Here is a 20,546-nt window from a genome sequence, read left to right as displayed (position 1 = left end):
TTGAGGAAGATAACTGATATTTACTAAACATCTATGATCTGTCAGGAACGATGACAAGTGGCTAAGTGGCTTATATCAGTTATTTGGCTCAGAATGTTCTTTATCATTTAAGAAACTGACCCAAGGGAGTAAAGAAAATTGAAGGGGAAGAGTTTTTAAAACATAAGAATTGACTAGGCCTCTAGGGAATAAAGACCACCCAAGAGGGCAGTCTTCAAACCAGAAGACATCACATTCTTGTCAGTTCAGAATAATAGTTCAGAACAACATGAGGAAATTTAGGTCTGTTGAAAACAGGTCTGATTCTCCCATCTCTCCAGGCAGGTGTTGAATGCCCTTGAGACACTGTAGGACTCTTCAAGTCCATTACCCCAACTTTGCAGCAAGAGAAAACTGTTAAAGTCTCTGAAAGTTTTGCCCAATAAAACCCCTTCTTAACTTTGTTCAGTGTAACTAAGCACCTGTTATCTGCAAGGGCACTTGTTTGGTATAAGATAAAGCATACAGAGTTGGAAAGTCCTTTACATTGGACATTCCTATTTGCACAAGTGAGTGATACGAACTCTCAGCTAAAGCAGAAAATTCTCCCCTGAGTACCACTGACTATCTTCTTTTTTTTTTTTAAAGCAATACTGTTTTCTATTTCAAACTGTTACAAAAAGCCCCAACAAAGGCATACCATGTGTGCAACTGGCGTATCTGGTTTAACATAATCTATTCCAAGAGACTCAGATGGTTCTCAGCAAATTCAGCTGGGTGCTAAAAACAAGTCTTCAACCATAGATCAAAATAGGCTGGGCGCGGTGGCTCACGCCTGTAATCCTAGCGCTCTGGGAGGCTGAGGCAGGAGGATCACTTAAGGTCAGGAGTTTGAGACCAGTCTGAGCAAGAGCAAGATCCCATCTCTACTAAAAATAGAAAAAATTAGCCGGGCATAGTGCCCCATGTGCCTGTAGTCCCAGCTACTCAGAAGGCTGAGGCAGGAGGATCCCTTGAGGCCAGGAGTTTCAGGTTGCAGTGAGCTATGATGACACCACTGCACTCTAGCCCAGGTGACAAAGCCAGATTCTGTCTCAAGAAAGTAAAAAAAAGAATTAAGTTACTAGAAAAATCAATCTTTCCAGTGTCCTTCATTCCCGAGGATCTTCCTTAATAAGTTTCATATTTCATTTCAATATTTCACTCTAGTTTTGACATGCCAACCAAGGTGATGTTGAGTTAATAACAAACCCAACCTCATTACAGATTTCTGAACCTTGGTATGAGTGATAATAAGACATTTCAGCACCTAATGGTCAATTCAGTTTTGCCCCTGAGTATCTATTCCATGATGGCATTTAGCTGATGCTTTTCAACATCTATTTATTAATCATCTGATTGGCATAGCTAGAGATAATTAAAATTACTCCAGATAATGGTCTGCATGTTCCAAAGGTATTTATGACCATCTCTTTAAAGGGCTGGGAACAAGATGAAACATTTTCAGATGCAGCTCCATTAAGTTTATATCTCACAAGTTTACATACCAAATGGCTGTAAAGTCTGATGGAATATAAATAGACCTTCAATAGGTATTAGTGGGGAAATATGTTAAATATGATTGAACAGCTTAATATCATTCAGACAGAATCGCTATCAGTCTCAGAAGATCAAGTACAGAATTTGGTGGGCCACAGCTGACACACTGCATGGTTAAAAGGCAGAGCCTGAGTACCAACAGGGAGCAGATGGAAGCCATGCTCTCAGTGCATCAAAAAGCAAAAATTGCTTTGAAACCATGTCCATTGGAAATCATTAACTTCTTTTCCATAATCTCAGCTCCTATCATCCTCTTGCCCCACATTTTTTTTAAAGACTAAAATACTAGCTGAGACTTTGTCCTTGAAGGTATTTATCAGAGAGGTGGCATCCGGGGATTTTTGTGAGAAATCCATTTTACAAAGATGATGGCTCTGAACCCACGAGTGGAAGAAGATGCAACTGTTCCCTTTCCAGAGCGCTACCAAGTCATTCGAATTACTAGGAAGCTGGTCAGTGTCCTGGAAAAAGTTAACAACAACCTTCCAGGCCTGAAGGACTGAAGAGCTTATTATTCAATGACTTGACTTTGGCAGAATACAGTTCAATGTTCACATTTTATATGCAAATACCATTCAGGGTTTAAATTACACTCACAATGGGCATCTCAATGTCCTACGCAGGAAGAGGTATCATAGTGAAGTAATTTATTGAATCTAAGATGCCACCAATTATACCACCAAAAAGAAAAAATGCTGCTACTTATAAGATGCCATCAACTCTAATATGAAATCATTTTCAGGGTTGTTAAAACATGAACAACAATGGCCATGTTAAAACATATTGAATGTCTATCATGTGTACCAAGCACTGTTCTGAGCATTTTTCATGATTAACGCATTTAATCCTCATAGGTATCCAAGGAGGAGGTACTACCATGTTACCCATTTGACAGGTGCACAGGAAGGTGAAGAAACATGCCTTAACTAGCTGCTCAGGGGTTGATCTGGGAATCAAACCCAACTGGTCTGACTCTAGCACCTGCAGCCTTCATTCCTTCACCATTCTGCCTCTATCTTGTTAACTACTAACTTGGAACAACAGGACAGGTGGCTTTCACCTCTCGAAACATAGATGTGCCAAGCAGGAGCCCCTATAGGTGATTGAAACCCAAGGAAGGATTGTCTCCGAAACCAGAACTCCCAAGGCAGGAGATCATGAGGCAGAGGGCCAGGGGCTTGGGCCAGTGACCCCTCCCTTCTCCATCTTGAAGAAGTGAACTCAAAAGCCCCCAGGGACATGTTACTTATCAACTCATGTCTAAGGATGACCCTGGATGGTGAAAAAGGAGTAGGGAATGCAGACTTCAGAAATGTAAGAATTCAGTACCTTCCCTCCAAAAGAACTCCTCAAATTATAGTAATTTCTCCACTGTGGATCTCTAAGAGTCTAACTCTGAAGTGGTTCCCATGAAGCATAACTGAAGTTAAAGAGAAGAAAAAAACCACCATCCATGGAGCATTTGACATGCATCATCTCACAGAATCCTCCCAATAATCCTCTGAAGCGGCATTGTTTTCCCCTTTTCACAGTTGGAGAAGTTCAGGACAATGAAGTCCCATTATCACTTGGCTACAGAGCCCAGCTTTGGACCCTGTCTGGTCCAAGGCTAGTGATTTCTCAGAGTCTAGTATGTCATCCTATTAAACTGGTCTGGCCAACTGCTAGCTTTTGGCAGATTCCTAAAGTGTCCTCAACTCAAATGCTTCAAGACCCAAAGATTGTTGGCCATCATCTGTCCTGAGCAAGTACATCCACCGAGGGACCAACAATTGGGCTTAACAAACACAAACACGAAGCTCTAGGTAAATAAACAGGAAAGCTGTGCCTTGTTTTTTTTTTTTAAGTGAAGTGCACTATATTCCCACAGTAATTATGATGGGGAAAAAAAAAAGCCAAACATTTGGTAAACAAATGCAAAGCCAGTGACTGAAGCTGACGATAGATCGCAAAATATCAGGCCTCAGTCTTGTGAAATAGAAAACTTGGATAAATATTTTCTTTTTCAAAACTTAAAAGACCGTCATCTAGAAAAATACCAAGGATCATATAAAAAGCGTCACTACCCACCGCTCAAAATGAACATATGTCAACATTTTGCCATATTTGATTCTGATTCTGCCTCTACTTAAAAAAAAAGTGAGAAAGTTTCACACTTGAAGTTGAAATCCCTCCCTCTTCTGTGCCTGGCTGACATAAATTTGTTGTGAACCTGGTCCATGTTTTAACAAAAACTTTATATTTTATATAATATGTAAATGTATCCATAGACAATATATTATTAAATGATTTTAGTGGTTTCCACACTTAGGTTTGTAAATTCCTTCTGGAGTCTAGTTTTGAATATGAAGTGAGGTAGGAATCTGTTATTTTATTTCTCCATGTGAAATGTCGATTGACCCAATGTCATTTACTGAGAAATTTATCTTTCTTCCCCATTGATTGAAGTCACCTTGCACCAAACTCACATTATCAGTTTAGGACTATTTCTATCTTTATGTCAATACCATACTCCTTTATATGTTTTTTTTATCAAATATGATGACTCTCCCCTTCTTGTTCTTTGTTCAAAATTTGAACTATTTTTGAACTTTTTATTCTTCCATTTGATTTTATAATCAATTTATGACAATCCTGTTATGATTTTGACTGGAATTACATTTAATTTGGAGATTAATTTAGGAAGTCATTTAATTTTTTTATAGTCTTGCCATCCATGAATATGGAGTATTTATCATTTATTCAGGCCTCTGTTATATCCTTCCTTTATAATAATTTTGTCTAGAAAAGTTAAATTTGTTCTTAGGTGCCTTAAAGTTGTGTTGGTATTGACGATGAACTTAATATTTTTCTAATTGATTATTATTGATCTATGAAATACTATTGATATTTATATGTTGATCTAATACCCAGGAACCTTGCTGAACTCAAATCATTTTAACTATTGAATATTTTATCTATTTCAGAGAATTTATAAATTCTCTTAGGTTTTTAATTTAGACATACCATCTGCAAATTATAAAAATGTTTTATCTTTGGTAACATTTCTCAAACCATTCTTTCCTATTTCAATTTTAATTTTATTTTAAAAAAATCATTACAATTTTAAATCTTGATATAATTTCCAACATATCAAAAAATTGCAAGAATAGTCAAAAAAATTCCTGAGCACCCTTTACCCAGATTCTCTAGCTGTTAACATTTGCTCTTTTGCTTTGTCATTTGCATTTAAGAGTACATTGATGGTGGGTGTGGTGGCTTACACCTGTAATGCTAGCACTTTGGGAGGCTAAAGCAAGAGGATCACCTGAGCCCAGGAGTTCGAGACCAACCTGGGCAACGTAGCGAGACCCTGTCTCTACAAAAAATAAAAAATAAATTTTTTAAAAAATGCATTGCAGATGTCATGTCCCTTGACCCTTAAATATTTCAGGGTGAATTTCCTAAGAACAAAGACATTCTCTTACATAACTATAGTACAATGATCAAAATCAGGAAGTTTAACACTGATAGAATGTTATTATCTAATCTGCACTCCATATTCAAATTTTGACAGTTACCCAGTAATATCCTTTGGGCTATTTTTCTCCAGTTCAGGTTCCAGTCCAGGATTGCATATTACATTTAGTTGATTTGTCTCTTTAGTCTTCTTTAAGCTAAAACAATTCCTCAGCCTTTCTTTGTTTTTCATGACCTCGACAATTTAGAGAGTACAGGCCAGTTGTTTTATAGAATCCCATCAGTTCGAGTTTGTGTGAAGTTTCCTTACGATTAGATTTAGGTTATGCATTTTTTGGCAGGAATACCACAGAGGTCAGGGTGTGTCCTTTTAAGTACATCATATCATTCCTGACACCGGTTTGCTCCAGAGTTGATAATGTTACAGACGTTTGGTTAAGGTGGTATACGCCACGTTTTTCTATTATAAAATTATTTATATTTCCCCTTTCCATTAATAAGTAATTTGCAGAGAAACACTGAGTCCATGTAAATAACTTGTCCATCATCAAACTTTTCACGCACTAGTTTCAGCATTCAATGATGTTTACTGCTTCAATCAATTACCATTACGATGGTTGCAAAGGGTGATTTTCTTCTAGTAATACATTCCCCAATATTCCTTCTATTTGCTCATTTGCTCAAAGTTACATTGTGTAGAAAATAATTTCAGTATTAATAGCCCACACTATGGTAAGAAACAAACTTATGATTTAGGATTCAGTATTTGTTTATAATTCTTATTGTCTTTAGACAGAGGGTATACAGTTAAAGTACTGTGTAATTGAGAATTACTTGGGGTAGGTCTTTTTTCTTCCTTTTCAGTGTGGTTATTTTATTCATTTAAAATACAGTTAGGTTCATTTATTTCTGTTTATATTCCATTTTAGTATCTCCCATCTCCTACCTCCACCTAAATCCCTGTTAATTTGGTTTTATTATTTCTGAGTGTGGAAAACATTAGCATAACTTCAAAAGTTGAACTATTCACAAAGGTACACTCCCAGAAGTAATGCCTCTCTCTCCATCTCTCCACCCTGCCCCTACTTACCCCCTGTAGTACCCAATCTCATTAGTTTCCGGTTTGTCCTTTCTACATTTTCACAAAACAAGCAGATAGATGTGTACTTTCTTCTTTCCTTTCTTACACAAAGGAGGAAGATCACAGAAGACTTTACAAATTTGTGTGCCATCATCACACAGGGACCTGCTTATGATCTCTTTATCATTGCAGTTTTAGACTGTATGCTGCCAAAGCAGGTATTTTTTTTTCTTTTCGTATTGTATTGTCTAGTTTCTCTCTAACATGTTGGATAGTAGAGGTATAGCAGGCATCCTTGTCTTATTCCTGACTTGGTTTAATGTTTAGTGTTTCAACACAAACTTTTATCAGCATCTGCCACATGCCAGGTGTTCTGGATACAACCTTAAATAGGAAAGACTTGGTGTCTACCCTGAAAGAGCTTTAAACTAGTTGGAAAGACAGTGCAATGACCAATTATATTACAGAATGATAAGCCCTGTGGTTCAGGGGGTGGGCACCAATAGGGTGGTGCAGAAACATGCAGGTGAATACATAGCCTTAGGGCTAACCCTTCGAAGATTGTACACGAGAAGTCTAGTCTGAATCATCTCCATCTGCCTTTTCAAAATTTCAGTACACAACCCAGAGTGTGAAATTACTCAGAGAGAACAATCTAGGGTTTCTGCAATTCCTTCTCTTCTTAAATACATTTTGAGCAAATAGAATCAATGTGGACACTGGTGACAGTTATGACTAGGCTAACTCTTTTTCTGTTTCATTAAAGAAATCAAAACACCACTGAAAAAAGAGAAAATGGAAAACTTCTGCTTCATGGCTACCAACATGAAAAATGAAAGATCTATTGTGTGACCTTGAGTAAGTTATACAGCATCTCATTGTAATATGTAAATAGTTCTTCAATTTTTATAAGACTTTTTCTTATGACTTTTTTAAGGAAAAATGTATAAAAAAATTGTTTTAGCTGAAACATATGCAAGTAAGAGTATGTTACATGATATTTCATTCCTAAGTATGTCAACATATATTTCCTAAGAACAAGGACATTATCCTATATATCCACAATGTAATGATCACACGGAAGAAATTTAATACTGATTCAATACTATACCATACTATTATCCTACATATGGTCTATATTCCAATTTCTCCCAATTGTTCCTATAATATCTTTTCTTGCTCCCTATATCCACTCTCCCAAGTTAGGATCTTCTTTCTACTCAAGGAGCAGGCATTACATTTGGTTGTCAAATTCCTTCATTGTTCTTTAGTCAAGGACAGTTCCCCAGTTTTGTGTTTGCTTTTGGCGTTGGTCTTTAGCTACATGTTTATTCTTGAAGCATTTTGGCCAGTTGTTTCTTGGAGTGTCCCTCAACTTGGACTCGTCTGTTTCTACATGATTGAATCCAGGTTAAACACTGTGGCAAGGGGAACCCTGGCTGATGATGCTGCATCCTTCTCCTTGTGCCACAATGGGAGGCGTATTATGTCAGTGCGTCTCATTACTAGTGATGCAACATTTGCTTATTGGATTGTATCCACTAGATTTCCCCGTGTTTGTAATTGATACGTAATCTCTGCAGTGACACACTGAAACAGTGTGAATATACTGCTCCCCAATACTTGCTTCACTCGATGGCTTTTGCACCCACTGATGACTCCGTTGAGTTAATTACTACTACAGTGGTTGCAAAATGGCATACAGATCTTGATACTTGGTACTGCTTTTCTAGCTCCAAATTCCAGTTTCCCAACCACGATTCAACGCTGTCTTTGCTTACACGGCCTTTGACCAGTTTAGTTAACTGTCTTCCTAACCCTTGGTACTAACACATCAGCACAGGCAGGTCTTTTTGGATTTATCCCAGGACCAGTGAACCAGGCCTAGACAGAAAGCAGACACTACTTTAAGCTGTCTCCATTAATAATAATGACTACTAGCAGCAGGTTCTGGCTTCTCTGAATGCAGAGGTAAACTGCATTGTGACTATACCTTTGAGGCTCAGAAGGCTAGCCCCCATGCTGGATAGAAATTCCTTTTGCTCGTGGGTTTTTTAAATCCAGCTCTCAGATCACAAATTGTACCACAAATAGCAATGGCCACATCTTAAGGAATCAAACATGATCTGTTTTCTATTGTTCTCAAAATGGCACCATTAGACACAGATCGAGCAAGGACATTGACTTTCCACTTCATGGGCCAAAGTGGATAATCCTCCTTCTAAACTGCAAATGGGGGTGTTTTGTACAGCCTTCTTTTGAACAGGTACTGACTTATTAGAGAAAATTGCAGATTTTGTAGGCGGCTGGTTGTAATAATCAAGGTTAAAAACAGAACCATAAAAGTTGAAGACATCAGAGATCATTTCTAAAAATAAAGCAAAGGCTTTTTTTTCTTTCTGTAATCCTCAATTAGAAGCCATTTAAGGAAAAGATAATCAGCTCCAGAGACCTGTAAATATGGATTCTACAGTTCTCACTGTCACTTCTGCTTTCCAATTTAATTTTAGTACATTTTGAAATGTGTTAATAAATTATTTTACCCTACATCCATCCATGTTGTCCTCTTGATGTTACAAACACAAATAAAGTAGTCCCCCCTTTATCTGTGAAGGGTATGTTCCCAAAACCCCAGTGGATGCCTGAGACCTCAGATAGCACCAAACCCTATATATGCTGTTTCTTCTATCTGATCACTGAGACTGCTACTAAGTGACTAATGGGCGCGTAGCATGTACAGTGTGGATACGCTGGACAATGGGATGATTCATGTCCCAGGAGACATGGGGTGGGACAGGGAGAGATTTCATCACGCTACTCAGAAGAGCATGTAATTTAAAACTTATGGATTGTTTATTTCTGGAATTTTCCATTTAATATTTTTAAACTGTAGTTGACCACCGGTAACTGAAACCACAGAAAGCAAAACCACAGATAAGAGGACAATGCTGTATTAATTATGAAACAAACTTTGTGATGACCTTTGTAATAGAAAATCCTCAATAAATATAGCTCTCCTTAAATGATGGAATTCCTGCTTTGTCAGCTGGTAACTTCCAGGGAAAGCTACTGGTGGTGAGGAAGAGAACTTCTCTGACGTCTCTCTGAAGCAACGCAAGTTGAGCCCAGTCAAAGCATTGAGATGTTTATGCAATTCATCCAAAGGAGGCACCCAAGAAAAGGAACCAGATTTCTCTGGTCAACCTTTGTAGTTAACCAAATAAGATAGGCTATTTCCTAAAAGCAAGTACAACTCAGTGATTAAGAATGACTCTTAACCGAAGAGTAAAGATAATAATAATTTGAAAGCCATGGAGAGGTCCTTCTCAGGACCTGGGGGCTCTCCATCCTGGACCATTTGGAACCTTCTCTTTTCTGTCACTCTTCTCCCTAGATAATCTCATCCATTTTCATCTCTGAATCATGACCTATACCTCTCTCTGAACTCGAGGTTTGTATATCCAACTCCTTACCTGCCATTTCTACTTGGAAGGCTCATTGATACCTCAAACAGATCATGTCTACAATGGTGCTCTTGAATTTCCCCTCAGAACCTGCTTCTCCTCCACTGGGGAGAGCCAACAGATAAAGCTAGAAAGCCTGGGGTCATCCTTGTTTTGCCCCCATCTCATGCCCCACATCAACGGAAAGTCAGTCTGTTTCCAAAGAAGATCCATTCCTCCCCTCTTTGCTCCCTGCCATCCTTCCAGCCCAACGCTCGCTTGTCTGCGTCACTGTCATGGCTGCCTGCTCCCATTCTTGCCGTCTTTCCACTCACTCTCCACGGAACGGCCAGAGTAAACATTTAAAGACACAAACCACCCAAGGTAATGGGGTGTCCTAATCTGGATTCTGGAACAGAAGAAAAAGGACATTTGTGGGAAAACTGGTGAAAGCTGAAAAAACTCTGCAGTTTTGATAAACGTATCCTGGTTAGGTAAGACATTACGATGAGGGGAAGCTGGGTAGAGGGTATATGGGGACTCTCTGCACTGTCTTTGCATTGTTAGCGTAAATTTAAGATTATTCCAAAATAAAAAGTTTATCAAAAGACTCCATAAACAACGTCATGTCACTCCGTTGTTTGAAATCCTTGAATAAGTTCCCATGGCACTAAAATCCAAACTCTTTTCTGAGGCCCCACAGGTCTTAACGTTCTGGCCCCCTTGGCTTTTTCAATCTCATTTCCTACCCGTCTACTTCTTCTCACTCCTAATGCTCCGGCTGGTGGTTTTCTAACAGTTCCAGAATATGTTAGGTTCCGCCTTCTGTATGAGTTTGCCGGGTCTGCCATAGCAAAATACTACAGATGGGCGACATAAACAACAGAATGTGATTGTCTCCCAGCTCTAGAGGCTGGAAGTCTACATTGAGGTGTGGGCAGGGCTGGTTTCTTCTGAGGCTTCTCTCCATGGCGTGCAGATGGCTCCTCACTGTGTCTTCATGTGGCACACCCTGAGTGTCTCTTCATATGTCCAAGTTTTCTCTTCTTATAAGGACACCAGTCAGACTGGATTAGAGCCCACCCTAATGGCCTCATTTTAAGGTAATGACTTCTTTAAAGGCCCTGTCTCCAAACACAGTCACATTCTGAAGGCTTCAACATAAGAATTTGGTGGGGAGGGGACATATCTCTGCCCATAACGAGCCCCTCACCTGGAAAGTTCTATAGATGCTGGCTCTTTCCCATGCTCAACTCTCACATGGTCTTGCCATCTCTTCCAAGAGGCCTTTCCTGACCACACAGCTGCAGGCTGAGTACCCTCCATCCCGGTACTGCCTTCTCGGCACTTACTACCACTGTAATTGTTCTGTTTGTTGACTTATTACCGGCCTCCCCTCTTTCTGTGAGTACTGGAGGACGGAGCTGTCTCACTCATTGCTGTCTCCTCAATGCCTCTCATAATGCCTGGCACAAAGTAGGTGCTCAAAACTTGCTGAACAGCTTTATTGGTTTATTGACAATTTGGACAAAGTCAGAGTCTCATTAGGAAATCATCATTGACACAGTCAGTCCCAAGGTATGACCATCACCATTACAATATTCTAATGTTTTCATCGTACTTTACAGTTTAGGAAGTGCTTCCATGTACAATAACCTCTACGAATCCTCCATACTCTGATGCAAGCATTATTTATTCTATTTTATTAAATAAAAAAACCAAGATTCTGATAGCTTAGGGGAATTGTTTAAGGTCATAGAGTTTGAACTTCAATACTGATCTTTTTGTTTCACAGAGAACAACTCTGTGTTCTCTCATTACCGCACAGATGAACTAGAAACTAAATACATTCCAAATATTTCTTTTAGGCAACTTCCAAGGAGAGCTCTGTGAGAGACAGAGCTTCGTGTTTCCAGAAACTAAACTGGACGTTCTTTCCATCTTATCAGAGGAGTTTCTTTGCCAAGAAATAATGTCCTTGGTGATATGTGGCTAAGGAGAACATACATGGTACCTTGAGGCTCTTTTATTTTGTGGGTGGGTGCGGGCCAGGTGGTGGTTATAAACGTGCCTTTTGTAAACTGTTCCAGTTCCAGGAGTATGAAGAAGTGAAGACATTTGGAGAACCCATTTTCCTAAGTGTTTACAGTTAGTTTTAAATAGCACTTAGTAATCAATCCTTCAGTCTATAGTTCTCAGCCTTGTCACCCCTTAGATTCACCTGGGGAGCTTTAGAAATCCCAATGCTTGAACTCCACCTCAGACAAGTGAAATCTAATCATTGGGGGTGGGGGGTGGCATTTAGTGATGGCTAAAGCTTCCCAGGTGAGTTTAATATGCAGCCACAATTGAGAACCCCTGGTCTAGATCCTCACGTGGGGTGGGGATGGCATATCCCATGTCTCCTAAAAGAATATATCAGGTTCAGCCTGAGGGATGACTCTCTAAAACCATGCACACTCTCACCTGGAGAGTTCAGCATTCTGGAAGGGAGCATTATGTCCTTCATGTGTTGCATGGTTTAGATCAGTCTGCACCCAGGATCAACTAAATCAAAATCCCAGGGGTTGGGGCCCAGTGTTAAAACTTCTCAGGTGAGCCCGATGTGCAGCCAAGGCTGAGAACCCCTGCTTTAAAGGGTGCCTGCTTTGTTTGGAAGAGGAAATAAAGGAGCGAGGCTGCCCCCATTAACCCCACAGCACACCAGTAACCTGGCAGCAGCGGTCACACGCGCAGCCTCTACTTCAGCCAAACCAGGCAGTGCTAAGCACCGACTCCCCCAGATCTAGCTTTATGGTCTTGGACAAACAACAGGACCTGACCTTGGCATGGTGTCATCCTCCCTAGTGCTAATCGAGGCCTAAATAATTCTCATAAGTATGTGCAGAAAATAAATGGGCCTCAATTTAAGACAACTTCTCCATTGTGTCCTGGTTAATGTAATCACAGTTTGCAGATTTTCATGATCATAAATACACTGGTTTTATTTTTCACAAGGAGCAGAAGATATTTATATCTAGTTATCTTGCCACTATTTTGTTTCTTACTAAATATTGGGTCAGGTAAAAAACTTACTTATATGGTAATTGATAATAAGACAACAACATGTACTGGATTCAACCACTAATCAATGTGATTATCACTAGCATCTTTCAATTTAATTATTGCTTCTTATCATCAATTTCATTAAATTTTTGGCAGGTAGGGAGGAAACAGGGTGCAGATAGCAGTATGAAGGATGAATGATAAGACTCTACACCTAGAAAATGCAAAGAAATGAACTGAGCTTATTAAATAATTTGGAAGCACAGTGAGACAAGAGAAATATCCATGACTGCCTCCCACCAAAAACTCCATACTCAACTGGGGACAGAAAAAGAGCACACCAGCACATGCTTTGGCTTAAGGCTCTAGTTTTGAACCCTGGCTGGACAAAGCTCTTTTAATAATTAAAGAATTCTTAGATAAATATATATTTCTCATATTCAGATTTTGAAGCATTAACAAGAGTGAATGAAAACCAATGCCACTCTCCTTTTCTGCCTCCCTGGGACCAATCCTGAAAGCCACATGGATGAATAACTGCTGCTGCTGAATGTGGAAGCTGGAGGAGGCCGAATGGGCAAAGAAGGCTGGTTGAGCTGGTTGAGCTGATCCAGTGGCCTCAGGAGCAAGGCCCAGGGGTCTACAGAGCAGAGCCGAGTAGAGGCTGTGGGGCGAGAATCTGGGGCAAAAACACCCAAAGGGTCTCTTCAGCATAACAAGATGGCACGACATGGGCTGGGGCAAGTTGGGTATCAGGACAGACAGACAAGGAGCAGGCCCCATGGGCAGTCCCCAAGTCAGCATGCTCTGTGCACAAGGGCTGCACAGCTTGCCCAGGGGCTCAGCCTTTTCTTTTGCAGGCCTGCCTAAGTCTCAAAGGGGGTCTAGCCCTTGGCACGGGCATGGATTCTGACTCTAAGGTAGATAACCTAACATTTTACATTTCTAGAAGAGTAGTGAAAAGGCTAAATTCCTAGGATAGTAGTGAAAAGAACTTAGCACCTGCCACAAATGGGATACAAGATAATACATAATAACCACGTGGATTCTGGGGACTATTTGAACTGAGCAGGATAAACCAGAAAAGATTACTGTGGTCCCACCACCCTGTAAGGATCACAGCGAGGCTGCATGTCCTCTCTGCAGCTCTTCAGAGGGAGAGCTGTTCTGAATTAACTCATGGGGACAGAGGCATACAGAAAAAGAGAAAGCAAAGGAATTGGTTTGGAACAACTAAAAGATATTTAAAAAAATTTTCCCCTTATATTTTCAGATTGTGCCAGAAAAAGCAATTCAGGCACCTGACACTTTTCCTGAGAGTCCACAGCTACATCAAAATGGTCAAGTCCACTTCATATCCAGTGACCAGTAACTGTTTAAAGAAGTCCACCAAAGTATGGGATGCAGGGCAACCAGTAAAAATCACATTGGGAAGGATACTTCACAACATGTTAAAAATAGCATACTGTACAATTCAATTTTAGAGGAATTGGTCAAAAAAATAAATTTATTAATAATTTGCAATGTGAACTAAATTGCTAACAGCAGTCATCTCTGAATTGTGGGGTTGCTACTGGTTTCTATTTTCTTTTTTGATACTTTTGTGTTTGCATTTTCCAAATTTTAATAATCATGTATGAATTTTCCAATCTGAAAAAAGTCATTATTTTACAAGGGTTCGAGTTTAAACACTGTGGGACACTGTTTTAGACACTGTGGTTTCGATGAAGTTGGCCAGCAAAGTGCCTCTGATTTCAGGCCACTGACAAGAGGATGGTCCTAAACATTTCCCTTGGGGTCACCACTTCAAAGGGATAACAGTACCTCTGCCAGCTGGATTCTTCTCTACTCTAGAAAATTCCAGGTACTCTGGAAGTTCAAACAAAGTACTTGGCTGAAATTTAGTAAAAGTCTAAATGCCTCATGAGGCAAGTATTTTGCAGGGGTAACCCTTGATTTTTAGGTTGGATGTACGAGTTGCGCACGTGTATACTGCATATGTGAACGTAAGCATAGTCCTGCTAATACATACAGTATGCACACATGTATCTGACTGCATTCGCTTTTCTAAGTAAATATTAATAGTCACTGAGAAGATGTGAGCTCCATCCCATTATCAGAAACCAAATCCCGAGTGCCCCACTGTCCTCTCCACTTACAGGGCCAATCATCCCAGGTCATAGAGATTTCTGCACAGAGGCCCATGGAAAGTACATAAAAATGAGAAGAAAGACAAGCTAGACAACAAAATAATGACAGGGAGAAGTCCTGGGGAAACAGCCCTCAAAATCCAAAGGCCAGCACGTCTCTGAGGTCCCAGGCACAGGTCGTGCTGCTGGCCCTGGTCGCACAAGGGGTCTTGAGAAGTAGCGTGGCTTTCAGAGCCCAGGAGGCAAGCACAGAGTGTAACAGGGGTGGCATGGGGACTACTCACGCGGTCGTTGCTTCCTTTGTTGTCCTCATACTTGGTTTCTATATGAATGGAGAATTTCGGCAGAAAGGAACACTGTGGGAAAAAACCAGACTTTCATTAGCACAACACTTTTCTTCCTTCCTATATTCAGTATAGTACGTGGATGCTCTTCTGGCCATTTGGTTGGGAGCACTGCTCTGGAGCAGAAATGTTAAGATACTAGGCCAATATCCAAATTCAGACAAGAAAAGCTGCCTTTGGGAGCATGAACACAATTTCATCCAGAAGTTGGGCCAGAGAGAATAACCAGCCATAGCAGCAAGTCACTGAAGAGGACATTCCCAAAGGAAAACATTCTGGGAGTCTTACCCCAAGCTTTGGAAAAGCAAACCCCTGAAACAGGCCACTTCCAGTTCTGGGGAGCTGACCGTTGGGGAGCAGCAGCCACTGCTGGATTCCTTGGGACCCAGCCTTAATTTTTATATAAATACACATATAAAGTCAGGGAGGTGGTAACAGAGAACTTTACGATCACAAATTATTGAAGTCAGACAGACCTGGCTTTTACTAGGTGACTTTGGATAAATCATTTAATTACTCTGAACCCCAGCAGTATTAAAATAGGAATAACAACTATTACCTAAGAGTGACATTGTGAGGATTAAATAAAATCATGTACATAAAAATATAGTGCCAAGCACTGAGAAAACATTTAACAAACAGCAGCAATCAGGATGAACTTGACCAGAAAAGGTAGCCCCGCTCTTTGCCCACATGAGGGAGAGAAACCCCAAATGCAGAACTACCCTCCCGTCGCAGTCTCATTGAGTCACATTCTATGCATTCGGTCGATTTGAAGGGTCAAGGTAGCTTGAGAAGAGGATTTTGATGGGTGCTGGTATGACCACCTTCCAACTAGCGCCGAGCTTCACTGATTGAAGGCTAATAGGTAAAATGACCCAGCAACTCCAGTGGGAGCTGCAGGTGTTGGGGAAATGAGACTTGGGCTGTTATGATCACAGTCCCAAGAGGCTGGGTCCTGTATTTATGTATTCAACACTCACAGAGCATATACTCTCTAAACCAGGCACTGCTATAAATGTGTTGAAGTTGTAACTTATTTATTCCTTGCAACAACCCCATGGGGGAGGTACTATTATTGTCATCCCTACTTTAAAGATGAGGAAATGGAGGCTCAGAGAGGTTAAGTAAATGGCCCATGATCACACAGCTAGTGAGTCATAGTGTCAGGACTGAAGCCAGGTGGCTTGGTCCCAGTGTCCATGCTCTTGGCCACTACCCAGTGATTCTCAAAGAAGGGTTCTCCAGACCAGCTGGAGCGACATCACCCTAGAACTTGTTAGAAATGCAAATTCTCGAGTCCTACCCCAGACCAACTGAATCAGAAACTCTGGAGGTGAGGTCCAGCAATCTGTGTTTACCAAGACTTCCAGGGTATGCTGTGCACACTTGAGTTGAAAAACCATCTCGCATACCACACATGGGAAGGAAACAGAGAGTACATCAGCTAAAATACCATAGTCCGCAAATACCCATGCTCACTGCACATGCTTCATCTGCACAATGACCACGCTCCCCTTCTAGCCCAGCTGGGACTCGTGGTGGCACGTGCAAGAGAAGGCAGAGGCCTTGGACATGCCATCGATAACTCTCCTGACATCACATGCCTGTGCGTGGTCGGCATTCATCTGTCTTAATCTGAGTGAAGCAATCTGAACCGTGACTAAGGAAACACGGAAACAATCAATCCCAGTAATTGCCTTTATGGAGAATGAGGCCCTGCGATTATTCATTAACACCTTCTCTGCTGTCTCCTCTCAAACCTCTGGCTCCATAACCGCTGCCCTCACACCTGGGTCCAGGGAGTACCAGGGAGGGGCTGCTCGTCCCAAATCAAGACCCTGAAGGACTCAGAGCCCCACTTTAGAGCTCCGATTGACACGGGAATGTAGGGAGATGCCCTTGCCAAGAGACCTTCTTAAAAATAACAAGGCTTTAAGTAAATCGGTTTTGTACTTTTTTTTTTACCCCATACTTCACCTGAGAGTCAATTCAATGAGTGGCAAGACAACAAAGCCGTGCAGGGCGGGAGTGGGTCTGGGTGCACCAGAGTGGAACTCCACAAGGAATTTTTATCAGTTGAACCTCTAAACAACTTAACTAGCCCAACAAATGAATTTTAGCATTTGGGTATTAAACCCATCTATGAAATGCAAAACTCCCATGCAAATTAGCAGATGTTGTTATTTTTGAGTCAAGGACTTAGGTTATTTTCATGTCAGAATGATAACCCTACCAGGAGGCTGGGCATGCACCTGGCTTCAGCAAGGCAGGAGGAGAACCGGGACCAACAGCCCAACTCTGGGCTGGTCAGCATTTTCTCCTCCAGCAGGTGGTCTGGGGCTGGTAATCCCCTGGGGATGTCTGATGGCTGGTTCTCAGAGCCCTGGAGTGTGCAGGTGTCTCAAGTTAAAATCAGAAATATCTGTGGCTCCAGGCTTTTTCAGAGCTATTATTAAATCTTCCTGGTGAGTTGTCCATCTTAAGATAAACTTCTGCCCCCTCCCCCCTGCCCCCATGTGGGTTAGCTTCTCTGAAAATCCAGCCCACGGATCTTAGCAGAGCCTTAACTGTTAAGCAAGGTCTTTTATTTCTCCCCGGTTGGCTCCCTGTAGGATCCTCACTGCTGAGGTTATCTTACACCCTTTCCCCTCTCAAGGCACCCTGCTTGACATCACCCTTCCTCCCTCCCTCGAAGCTGATCATTTTGATTCGTAGTTGAATGGGGACATGGACCACGTGATAGAAACAACTATAACTTCCCTTTTCTCCATTGCAAATGTGCTTATTTTCTTGATGCTTCTTAGTCTTTGTGAATCAGAGAAAGACACTGTCTTCCTTTTTCCAATTGAAAAATAATACAATGAAAAGAACTGAGACATTGGAGTCAGCTGACTTGGGCTCACATCCCAGATGTATTGATTTGGGCAAATTATTTTACTGTTTACAGCCTCAGTTTCCCCATTTATAGAACCAGGATGATTCTTCTTTACTCTGCAGGAGTGTTCAGAAGATCAATGAGATGATACAGGGAAACCCCAGCACAGTGCCTGGCACATAGTAGGTGCACAGTAAAAAAATATTCGTAAGCTCTTTTCTGGAACTTTGTTTCATTGATTATTTTCATCTTCTCCCTGTTTCCTTCTCACAGCCTAAAACTACAGTGAAAAATGCCATATCCTTAAAAAGCAAATAAGCACAAAGTTCCTTTGATTATGTTTCTTCCACTATGTATAGTCAATCTTTCTCTCCTTGTCTTCACAGTCAAACTTATTAAAAAAGTAGTCAATGCTTGCCGTTTCTACTTTTTCGCCTCCCACTTCTCAACCAGTGCAATTTGGTACAGAGATGACTGATAATCAAAGAATTTCCAAACCAGCCTCCCTTTCCATCAGCACCCTGGAGACCTCACTACACTGTTGGATAGGACGGAGCCACTCCTCCGTCCTGAACAGCAGTTCCTTTTCAGCCTGTCTTCCTTCCTCCGCCCCTGCCCTGCAGGTGGTCCCTCAGATCCTGTGCTCCAGCCTCTTCTCTTCTTGATCCAAACCCTCACCCCTGATGATCTCATCTGCTTTTGACTCTTCCATGACCATGTTTTTGCAGAAGCCTCCCAAATGGACGTCTCTAATCCCAACTTCTCTCATATTTCCAGTTGCCCACTGGCCACCTCCAACAAGGGTCCTACAGGTACACCAAATTTGAAAGGTCCATTTATCGTAGTAAATTCCAGAACTTGGTGACTTAAAACAACATCAATTTATACTTACATCAATTTATTCTCTCACAGTTCTGGAGGCTAGAAATCTGAATCATTCCTTGCCTCTTCCAACTCCCGGTGACCCCTGCATTTCTTGGCTTATGGCTGCATCTCTCCAACCTCCACTGCCATCTTCACATCACCTCTTCTCTTCTTATAAGGACATCACTCATTGGATTTAGGCTCACCCTAAATCTAGATCCACTCCCCCTTCCCTCCAACACTGCTAGCTGCCAGGCTTTTTTTGTCAACAGTTCTTTCAGCCCCCAATTTCCTTCCAAAATCTTACTTAAAGATCATCTCAAACGCCACTTCCAAATGATTGTCTCATGTGTGCAGGCAGCGTCCTGTTTGTCCCTTCATCACAGCACGTATCTCCTTTGCCATCACTACTATTCGCTGTCTAGGTGCCCGGCTCACCAACCAGATGGTAAACGCCAGTACTGCCATACTCACATTCCAACAAGAGGACCCTGCCCTAATCCCACAGCCACTAGGAATGGTGTACTCAGAGTCACCCCCGTTATTCAGATGTCTAAGCATCTCCTTTATTTTAAGCTTGCTCAAATAATGCTTTCTGTGACTAAGGATTTTGCTTCCACTAGGAATATCCCATCTAACCTAGTCATTCTCAAATACCCAGGGGGAGAAGGGAGCCCCTCACCTTCCAACCCTGGGCTTTCTCAAAATATGCACTGTTCCCTAAGGATTCCGACACATTTCCTTGGATGAGAACACTGAGTCCTTAAAGTCCTGTTTGGCCCAAACACATGAAGGAAAGACTGAAATCCCCATGGTAGACAGAATTCTAGAGTCCAGCCCTGGTGAACACATCCTTCATGTTCTGAGGGAGCACAGTCTTTGACCTGTACCAAGGTGACAAGATAGTCCCTCCAGAAATTCCGTCACAATATATAAGACTTCACTTTAGAAAAAGCAGATTCTTTTGTTGCTTTGAGGCTGTGAGACAGCCACACAGCTAGGACCCGAGGGAGGTCTCTGGGAGGTGAGAGTGACCTCTGGAGGACAGCTAACTAGAACACAGGACCTCAGTCCTACAATCACACGGAATGAATCCTGCCAGCAACCAGAGAGCCTGGAAGAGGACCCTGAGCCTCAGATGAGACAAGAGTCTTGGTTGACATTTTAGGGTCAACCTGGTGAGTTCCTGAGCCAAGGACCCAGCTAACCTGGGCCCCTACCCCTGACCCACAGAAACTGTAAGGTGACAAATTTGTGTTGTTTTAAGTCGCTAAATTTGTGGGAAATTTGTTACACTGCAATAGAAAACCAATACAACACCCAACCTGTCTGCTGCCTCCCTCCCGAATCACCCATCTGGCTCTCATCTGAGAAAAGCATCACTCACTGAGGTTTGAACATGTGCAAGGGAATGGGGGGTTGGTGCTCTTTCTGGCTTAGCAGTTTCACCTATCTGTTTTGTCAACCAATGGCCATTACTTACTGCCAAGGGTGATATTTACTAATAACTGATGCCAGTAAGCTTGTCCAGATGCAGCAGCATGAACCTATCCCACAGAGAGGAAGGATGTAAAAAAAATACAAGTTTTGGAGTAAAACAGACTTTAGTTCAAACCCCAGCTCCCTTTCCAACAAACTTTGTGACTTTGGATAAATTCCCTTATCCCTCTGTGCTTCAGTTTCCTTATCTATAAAATGGAGACG

The 20,546-nt window shown here is 41.5% G+C and overlaps 1 protein-coding gene across 3 annotated transcripts in view; it reads right to left on the bottom strand.

The window, feature by feature from the left end:
• PITPNC1 (phosphatidylinositol transfer protein, cytoplasmic 1) overlaps positions 1–20,546 on the bottom strand; it is a 130,854-nt gene that overhangs the window by 80,301 nt on the left and 30,007 nt on the right. For all 3 annotated transcript variants that reach the window (XM_012656903.1, XM_012656904.1, XM_012656905.1), the window contains one exon: positions 15,041–15,112. In XM_012656903.1, coding sequence (XP_012512357.1) covers positions 15,041–15,112 — 72 coding nt within the window. The remainder of the gene's footprint in view (positions 1–15,040; positions 15,113–20,546) is intronic.

The sequence above is a fragment of the Propithecus coquereli genome, unplaced genomic scaffold (genome assembly GCF_000956105.1).
Source record: "Propithecus coquereli isolate 6110/MARCELLA unplaced genomic scaffold, Pcoq_1.0 Scaffold526, whole genome shotgun sequence".
Lineage (NCBI taxonomy): Eukaryota > Metazoa > Chordata > Mammalia > Primates > Indriidae > Propithecus > Propithecus coquereli.
The sequence above is the reverse complement of the archived record's forward strand: the minus strand, read 5'-3'. Positions and strand labels throughout refer to the sequence as shown.